The sequence below is a fragment of the Chiloscyllium plagiosum genome, chromosome 33 (genome assembly GCF_004010195.1).
Source record: "Chiloscyllium plagiosum isolate BGI_BamShark_2017 chromosome 33, ASM401019v2, whole genome shotgun sequence".
Lineage (NCBI taxonomy): Eukaryota > Metazoa > Chordata > Chondrichthyes > Orectolobiformes > Hemiscylliidae > Chiloscyllium > Chiloscyllium plagiosum.
Window position 1 is genome coordinate 15,194,795 of NC_057742.1, and position 10,215 is coordinate 15,205,009.

At 40.6% G+C, this 10,215-nt stretch overlaps 1 protein-coding gene across 1 annotated transcript in view; it reads left to right on the forward strand.

Annotated features, from left to right (window-relative positions):
- The window catches only part of ptges3l (prostaglandin E synthase 3 like), a 22,349-nt gene extending 12,535 nt beyond the window's left edge, over positions 1–9,814 (forward strand). The window contains exons 4-6 of the mRNA XM_043675012.1: positions 3,441–3,539; positions 7,038–7,124; positions 9,719–9,814. Of these exons, the coding sequence (XP_043530947.1) occupies positions 3,441–3,539; positions 7,038–7,124; positions 9,719–9,793 (261 nt within the window). The 3' untranslated portion in view covers positions 9,794–9,814. The remainder of the gene's footprint in view (positions 1–3,440; positions 3,540–7,037; positions 7,125–9,718) is intronic.
- The last annotated feature ends 401 nt before the right edge of the window (positions 9,815–10,215 follow it).

Consider the following 10,215-nt stretch of genomic DNA (forward strand, 5'->3'; position numbering starts at 1 on the left):
TCTAGTCCCACCTGCCAGCACCCGGCCCATATCCCTCCAAACCCTTCCTATTCATATACCCATCCAAACGCCTCTTAAATGTTGCAATTGTACCAGCCTGCACCACTTCCTCTGGCAGCTCATTCCATACACATACCACCCTCTGTGAGAAAAAGTTGCCCCTTAGGTCTCTTTTATATCTTCTCCCTCTCACCCTAAACCTCCAGTTCTGGACTCTCCCACCCCAGGGAAAATACTTTGTCTATTTACCATACCCATGCCCCTCATAATTTTGTAAACCTCTATAGGGTCACCCTTCAGTCTCCGACGCTCCAGGGAAAACAGCCCCAGCCTGTTCAGCCTCTCCCTATAGCTCAATTCCTCCAACCCTGGCAACATCCTTGTAAATCTTTTCTGAACCCTTTCAAGTTTCACAACATCTTCCCGATAGGAAGGAGACCAGATTGCACGCAATATTCCAACAGAGGCCTAACCAATGTCCTGTACAGCCGGCAACATGACCTCCCAACTCCTGTACTCAATACTATGACCAATACAGGAAAGCATACCAAACACCTTCTTCACTATCCTATCTACCTGCGACTCTACTTTCAAGGAGTTTTGTTTCTCAGTATCCCTCTGACTATTAGGGGGTCAATAATACAATCACAATAAGATGATCATCCCATTCCTATTTCTCAATTCCACCCAAATAATTTCCATGGATGTATTCCCAGGAATATCCTCCGTAAGAACAGCTGTAATGCTGTCCCTTATCAAAAACGCTACTCCCCCTCCTCTCTTGCCCACCTTCCTATCCTTCCTATAGCATTTGTATCCTGGAACATTAAGCTGCCAGTCCTGTCCATTCCTGAGCCACATCTCCATAATTGCTATGATATCCCAGTCCCATTTTCCTAACCATGTCCTGAGTTCATTTGCCTTCCCTGTTAGGCCTCTTGCATTGAAATAAATGCAGTTTAATTTATCAATCCGACTGAATGCTGCTTTGTTCCTGCCTGCCCTGACTGATTTGACTTGTTCCCTTTCCAAACTGTACCATTTTCGGATTGATCTATTTCTTCACTATTTCCCTAGGTCCCTACCCCCACCTCCTCCCCCACCCCCACCCCCACCCCCCTACTCCTTATTGGTTTAAATCCTCCTGAGCAGCTCGAGCAAATCTCCCTGCCAGTATGTTAGTCACCTTCCAATTTAGGTGCAATCCATCCTTCTTGTACATGTCATTTCTACCCCAGAAGACATTCCAAAGATCCAAAAATGCGAACCCTTCTCCCATGCACTAGCACTTCAGCCACGCATTCATCTGCTCGATCCTCCAGCTTGTAGCACCAGGAGTAATCCAGATATTACTACCTTGAGGACTTCCTTTTTAAATTCCTGCCTAACTTTCTATATTCTTCCTTCAGAATCTCATCTTTTTTCCATCCTACGTCATTAGTTCCAATGTGTACAATGACCTCCTTATGATGCCTTTCCCCTTTGAGAACATTCTGCACCCTCTCCAAGATACCCTTGATCTCGGCATCAAGGAAGCAACACATCATTCTGATTTTCCACTGCCGGCTCCAGAAACAGCTGTCTGCATCTCTGACGAGAGAGTCCCCATCACAATTGATCGCTTGGAACCCAATGTACCTCTCATTACATTAGAGCCTGTCTTAATACCAGAAACTTGGCTGTTCATGCTACATTCCCCTGAGAGTCCATCACCCTCTACATTTTCCAAAACAGCATACTTGTTTGAGATGGGAATAGCCACAGGAGACCCCTGCACTACCTGCCTACCCTACCTAGCCTTCTTGGGGTTAACCCATCTACCTGACTGTATCTGCGGTTTTTCTCACTTCCTATAACTGCCATCCATCGCACCCCCTAGCTCCTGTAAATTCCATATTGCCTCCAACTGCCACTCCAACTGATTCATATGATCCGATGGGATTCTCAACCAAAGACACTTCCTACAGACATAGTCATCAGTAACATGGAAACTCTCCCCAAACTCCCACACCCGACAGAAGACCACATCACTCTACTACAGGCCATCTTTGTTCCTTCACAATCTACAGACCCAGAAAATAGCATCGTCTTATTGCTTTAAATAAAACACTGCTCCAGGCTAACTTAATACTTACCACTTATATTTTTAAAATTTTTTAAAAACCAAGAGACAGATCGCAATAAAACATATAATCAAGAAGGAACCTACTCTACTCAGTATTGCAGATTTACAGCAAGGCCACACTGAAAAACTATGCATTTATCTGTTCTTGTGCTGTGAGCTATCCCACACAGGTTCCTCCAAGATCATTTGTGAATTTCGCTGTTTATTAATTTTTCCTACGATGTCCAGACATACTTGAACTCAAACAGCAAATGCAGTAACTGTGCAAATTGTTGACGTCGATTCTTTGCCAATGTAGTGATTAAAAACACTGGCTTATGTAGTATTAAGATACTGAAGTCAAGTTTTCATTTCTTGTCTGTACTAAGCCATTGATCTCAAGTCTGAGAAGCAGTTAAGTTGGTAAAGTTGGCTTTACTTCCTTCAGACTAGGAGGGAAAAAAAACAACTCATCTTCCTGTCCATGTCACTTTCTAAAGTTCCTCTCTGGAAAATGTGCACCTGGAGGTTTGAGTATTTCAGGCCTGGGAACTTTGCATCTACCTGAGTTTTTTAATGAGATATTTTCCCTTCAGGCTTTCCTCAGCATCTATGCTGAGCAACTTTTTTGCTCCTCTGCTTCCCTTGCTTTTTCTCTGCTCCCGATCCTATTGTCCTCCATCCTTCCCAAATGTGTCCTTCTGTTTAAATTTTCCTGCCCTCAGCCACACCATATCTATCTCTGGCCTCTCTGTCTCATGGTTTCAGCAAAGTTCTTTTTAAACCCCAACGTCTTCTGCTACTAGTCCTCAGAATCCTGACTAGCTGCAATGACAGAAAGAAACTTTTGATTGAAGGAGCATCTCCTTGCAGAAACCTCCACATGTACTCCTGTATTGGGAACATGGGTCACAGGCTGCATAGGACCAGTTGGTGGGCTGATTCTGGGCTGAGGGGCTGTCTGTTGGACCAGCCTCTGTAATCACCTATTCATGCCTCTTGTAATTTTATAAACTCTATAATGTCAACCCTCAGTTTCCTATGCTCCAGGGTCAAATGTGCCAGCCTATCCACCCTCTCCAGCCTCTCCTTGTAACTCAAATGCTCCAGTCTCTCTGACATCTCTGGAAGATTCTGTTTATGGATATTGCAGCGAACATTGAGAACCTCCTTTCACTTCCCTTTTCCCACCGTCCTGCTCTTGGGTTAAAAATGGAAGCTGATCTATGCAGTCAGCTGTTGTGCAGCACCAAGTCACTACTGAGATAATCAAATATGAACTTCCTTTACTTACGAAAAGAGATTTAATCACTTTCACTTTTTCTTCAATTGACAGGATTCAAGACACAAATGTTCTGGTAGGTCTATAACACTCTTCATGAGGAAAGTTGATGGTAAAAAAGCTTGGCCGAGACTGACCAAAGAAAAAACTAAGGTATGGTTTTCAGCTAATAATTAAATTGCCACGATTCAGAGAACTTCAGTGACATTATTATAGTGTACCTGCCCGATAGGGTCTTTGGTCCAACCTGTCCAGGTTTCCCAAACAAAAACTGGTACCATTTGCCTGCTCAGATCCCACTAAACCTTCCCTATTCATGTAGACGTCCAAATATCTTCTAAATGTAGTAATGTACCTACCTCTACCACTTCCTCTGACTGCTCATCCCACATACAAACTACCCTGTGTGTGAAAAAGCTGCCCCTCAGGTCCCTTTTCAATCTTTCCTCTCTCACCTTAAACCTCTGCCCTCTAGTTTTGAACTCCCCTGCCCGAAGGAAAAGACTCTTGCTATTCACCTTATCTGTGCCCGTCATGATTTTAGAAACTTCTTTAAGGCCACCCCTCAGCCTCCTGCGCTCCAAGAAAAGAGTCCCAGCCAATCCAGCCTCCTCTTATAACTCAAACCCTCCAGTCCCTATAATATCTGTGGGGATTCCATTTATGGACATTGTAGCAAACATTGACAATATGGTTTCACTTGCTTTTTCCCACTTTCCCACTCACTGGTTAAAAATGTGGCATTGACTGTAGGTCAATGCAGTCAGCTGTCATGCACCACCAAGTGATTACCGAGAGCAAATACCTGAGAATACTTCCTATTTCAGATGTACAGCTATGTGTTTTTTATTTCTCACTTTTTATTATGAGAAAGGGTCAAAGGCAAACTGTTGCATTGCACTGGTGAGGCAAATTATTGTCTTTATGCATGTTGATCAGTCATTGTTAATGTGATTAGTATTTTCCAGTTCAGTATTTATGTGATACATCTGCTTCTTGGACTCTCTGGGGAAGAGGTCAATGTTTACAACTCAGCTGCATATCAGATGGTCAGGATGTCCACCACATCTGCTTACAACACCAAAGAGAGACAGGAACCATTTTGACCGTTGGGTTTCATCTACACAACGGCAACAAGCTTGCAGCATTCATTTTACTCCTGGCCTGATAAAGATGTTCTGAAAATTTACCTATGCAGCTTCTGGACTGGTCTGATTTACGAGCTATTTTACTGACCAATGTTAACATTACTCCAGTTTCAATGGGAGAAAAAGAGACTGTGAATAGTTTCCCCAGTGGTATCTGAAGTTTGCATTGGTATCCTACAGTTCTTTTCCATTTAAATAGAACTCCCTCTTTTTCAGACAGCATTGCCTATTTAAAGGCTAACTTGAAAACAGTCAGTAAAACAGGTCTCGAACTGGCGTCGGCAGAGACCTTCCAGTGGTTATGCATGCAAGGCTTGTCCATGATGTAGACAACTACCTAAATGGCTGTGATCCAATCAACCCATTCAGAGATGTTACCACACATTTCTGGAGAAGGTGGGTCTTGGACCTGGGTTTCCAGGCTCAGAGGCACAGACACTATGACTGCATCATGAGAGCCCTCCTATAATCCTGCAATATTTTCTAATCAACCTGCTCAGAGATTTTACAACACACCTCTGGAGTACATATGTCTTGATTCAGGAGCTCCTGGCTCAGAGGCAGGGACACTACCGCTGTGCAAAGAGAGACCTAATGGGGACATGTGATCATGAATGAATGAATGCAATGCAGCTGCAGACTGCCCAGTATACTCCAGATTGGTTCTTGCCCCTCTGATGCACACTCATGTTCTGGTACACTCAGGTATAGATTATTGCTCTCTCTCTCTCTCTGGTCCTGAGGTCCCCACAATCTTACTTTCTCATGTTCTGCTCTCCACATTCTTCTGCTCTCTCTGCTGCATGCTTTAACCATGGTTCCTGCTTTCCCTCTGCTCCTCTAGTCCTTTCTCTATATTCTGTTCTCCCTGAACTTCTGCTATCTAACAAGGTTCGAGTGGGTACACACTTCTTGTTGACAATCTCATGTAAAATACCTTAAATATCTTATATAACACCTGTGTCATCACTAATTGAAACAAATTAGAGGAAACCTTCAAGACCATCAACAATACCCTTCCTGACATAAAATTCAGTAAAGAGGAGGAAAACAACACCAAGCTGTCATTCCTATATGTCACAGTAGAGCGAATGACCAATGGGGAACTTCAAACCAGCATCTATCGGAAAATAACACTCACGGACCAAATACTTTCATTCCAACATCCAGAAATGAAGCCCCATCAGAACATTATTTCATCGAGCTACCACACACTGCAGCACAGAGGATCTACAATGAGTAGAGGAAAATCACTTATACAGTGTATTCAAAATAACGGGTACCCAATGAGCACAGTCTGCCGATTTCTGAGCAATAAACCCAAAAAAGCAGGTAAGACATGTCCAGAAACCCTAGCCACTCTCCCTTACATCAAAGACATCTCGGAAATGACTGCCAGACTACTCTTGGCATCATGATAGCCCACAAACCCACCAACACACTAAAACAGCAGCTAATGAACTTGAAAGACCCGATACAGGCAACAAGTAAAACTAAAGTCATTTACAAAATACCTTGCAAGAACTGTAACAAACACTACATTGGACAAACAGGCAGAAAAATAACCACCAGGATACATGAATATCAACTAGCCACAAAAAGACCCACTTTCACTAGTATCTTTACATACAGATGAGGAAGGAAACCACATTGACTGGGACAACATATCTATCCTAGCACAAGCCAAACAGAGACAAGCTCAAGAATTCCTAGAAGCATGGCATTCCAACTGGAACTCTATCAACAAACACACTGACTTGGATCCCATTTACCAACCCTTGAGAAAAAGATCAGGAAATGGCATCACCACAGGAAATGATGTCACCAATGCAAACACATAAATAAAAAGCAAGCCACACCACCAGTGCTTCACCAGAGGCTCACTGATGATGTTACCTAGTATGGTGACAAAATATCTAAAAACAAACCTTCCTGCTCAGTGAGCAAACTTACTTCCAGAAACTCAACCTGAGCTACAAATCTTCTCAAAACTCACTTGTATATCTTTGAATATATTTGTATTAGAAATATCATATTTTAAGTTACAACCTGTCTTAAAAATGTCATTACAACATGTTTTACATACAACACTCCCATATTCTGAGCATTGCATTGTATATCATTTAAATAAGCATCCATAAATACTGAACTATTTGAAAAGGGATCCTTTATCCAATGAAGTTTGAGGACCACTGGGCAAGTGAGAGGGGTTTTTTTTTATTTACAATTTTTGTTCCATTTTTCAATATGAATAGGGATAGTAGGCAAATTAAAATGGTCATTCTGATCTTTAACTAAGATGAACTTACTAACAAAATTTCACTGCTTTCAATTGCACATTCAAAACATGTTTTTGTTGCGAATGTCATTTGTTTTTGTGTTCCAACCTTAGTTGGTTCTATACCCTTGTCCCAAGGGCAAGATGATATTGCCATGCAGTGGGCGACTTGTTTCTTCTTTCAGCCGGAAGTGTATATAAAACCTGAGTGTTTTTCTTCCACAGCATGCCTGGTTAACAGTGGACTTTGATAACTGGAAGGACTGGCACGATGATGATGAGCAGATGATTGACTTGGAACACTACGCAAATGTACGTTCCATCTCTGCGGAGTCCGGCCATTGCAATTAATGGAACCTGTAACTCACCTCAGTTGCAAATAACAATTAAAAGTAAACAAAAAAAAATGTTTTCAACACATGATCTTTATGTGGATGTGGCTTTCCTTTTATAAGTTTAATATTCCAAACATGCAAAGCTTATTTTACTCTAGGCACAGTAACTGTTCGACTTTCTGTTGCTATTTCCTCATATAATTGTTGTTTTTCTGTCATGTATTTTTAAATATTCTCTACCTTGGGATTTCTTTCACTTAAATATTTATCCAGTTACGTGGCATAACTCACTGTGAGCAATACCTACTTCTCACTATAACTAGTCGGCTGTGCAACAATAATTATTAATGTATATTGTGGAATATTATGACCCCTTTTGTTAGCTTTAACCCTTCTTCCCTCTTCTTGCCCTATCAGTTCTGCTCGCAACAAGTTACGTTATTAAAATAATCAGGACACCAAAATATTGTGTATGCAATCAACATCAAACCAACCTTTCTTCAGTATTTCTGGTTACAGTTTCTTTCCTTTCTGAATGGTTATTTTCATTTTTATTTTTGCATTGTTTTATTCACCTGCCCAATTACGGAAATTGTGCAACATTATTTCCTAATTAATTTTTTTTGCTCAACTTCATTTTAACAAAACAAAAATTTCTTGGAGGTACAGCTGCAGCTCTCCTCAGAAATACCATTTAGAAGATAATAATTGGATAATTCTCTCCAATCAAGCAGGTTCCTTGCTGTCCCCAAGCTGCCTGCACACAGGTATACTCTCCACCCACACTTCCTAAGTCCATATACTTATTAGAGTGTTTATATTCTAAGCCATCTAATTTGCCAAACCACCTGGAGGTCATCTCGATAGCAACCTGTGTAATTTCTAGGTCTGCTTAATAAAGATTGATTGCTCAGAATAGTCAGCAACGTTATTAACATTGTGAACTAGATGGACCTGGCTTCTCTTTCATCTCACAATTCCAAAGCTCCTATGTTCCACTGCATGCGGTTGAATTACACTAACTCCATATGCACAAGGTACAAGAAACCGTCACATAATCCCTGGTCCTGTATTTTCCATTTGCTTCATCTCTCAACAGCTATGTATTGATGCTCCTATCTGGCCTCCTAATAAGCTAATTCTCCCAATATACTCAGGTAATATATCATGCTTCCTCTTTGCCTTTGGGCATGGCTTCTGTTGCTATCTTATTTAACTTATTTAAACTGGCCTTTGTATACTCCCACTCGGTGTTGTCCAGCAACCGGCTCTCTGTTATCCCTGGCTTCCTTCACCTGAAATTCTCTGCATTTTTTCTTCATTCTGCTGCAATTTAACCAATTCAACTTTTGCCTCTTTTCTGGTTCCCATTTAAAAGAAAAATATTTCTCTCCCTTTTATAAATTTGAGACATTTTAAGTTGTATTTTTCACTATTAGGAATCAAGTAGCCATCAATTATTAAAAAGTTTGGGTCAACCTAGGATTGCCTCTTGGGTTCAGCGCTGTTCTCAACCAGAAGCAACCCCGTATTACTTACTAATAGCTGTTATATCTAAAAAGATTTTGAAATGTCACACTGACATTCCCTTGTCATATAAAATAAATATTCTGATTTTTACACTTTCCTCTCTGGTAGACTCTCCTAATCTTCTTTGATCTGAATTGAATAAGCTGTCATGAGACAAAACTAGATCCTACTTGTTAATTCGCATTGTTTTCCAGTCTGGTAGTGGCCTCCTTTCATGCTGTAGGTTTCTATAATGACAGGAAATTTCACCTTTAATTTCTTTTCAACCTCTTCAGATAAAAAGTATGTAAGTTAGCTTGCTGAGCTGGAAGGTTTGCTTTCAGATGTTTTGTCACCATGACTAGGTAACAGCATCAGTGAGAGTCTCAGATAATAGTTAAAATGATAAAGAGAATATGGCAGGCTCCCTCTATTGGTATGCTTTTTCATTTGATGTCAGTTATTTGTTTCTTCAGGGCCAGTTTAGCTCTTCAGGGAGGTGACTGTTCTTTATATGTCACATTCTTCCCAACTAACATAAAACATGTGTTTCTGTATTCTTTGGTTCTCTTTTTTGGGAATTTAATGGTCCAATGTTTGATGTTCTACTATCTCTCATGTGTCTGCACAGCTCACTTGTCAAATCAACCAGCAATTGACCTGCAAGTGACACTCCCTCATCCCAGGACCAAAGGGTTTAGTCCCTCCCAACAGCTCGTGTCAATCTGTGCTGGCAGTATCTGAAATATGTTAAAATTTCACTTGTAGTTCCAGGTGTTACAAGTTTAAGACTTTGTGGTTACCGTATTTTAATTGATAAATTTGCATTTTAAGATTCTAACTACCTTGAACTAAACTCAACACTTGGATTTATGTGTATTTTAAGGTAAATGTCAACAGTGCAAGGTTTTGAACTTTTTAGAATGATTTATGAAATACATTCTTAAATCTTCATTGCTTGCGCAACTTTAAATTGGCAATTTTCTGAATGTTAGAACCCAATGGCAAATAAAACACTGGTAATGGGGCCTATTTTATTCAGTTTAACTATTTCTTTTTCAGATGCTGAAAGAACTGAAGAATACTGGGCCACCTCCTGCCATGGATGATCTTGATGTAAATATTGAACCATACTGATATTGGTTTTCGTTAACAAAGGCACAGAAACCCAATTTCTTTCTACTTGTTGTAGTTGGTTTAGCCAACCAAAACAACACATTCTAGCAAAAATTGGGAAACCTCTGCATGTGCATTCCCAATAGTGAAGAACATGACAGACTTCCTGATCCCAAGAAATTGCTTAGCCACTTGTGGCCGTACAGTTGCATGGGAAGAATAAATGTTTGTAGGAGACATTGTCAATGGTTCCAGGTGCAAGGTCTGCAAACTCTATACTTAAACCACAATATTTATTAAAAGAAAGTAACATGTGTATTTGTCGGAATCTTCCACGACCATTGGTTGTTTCAAAGCACTTTAGCAATGAAGTACCTTTGAAGTATAGTTTTATTTTGTAAAGAAAGAAATATTGCAATAAACTTGTACACAGAAAACCCCTC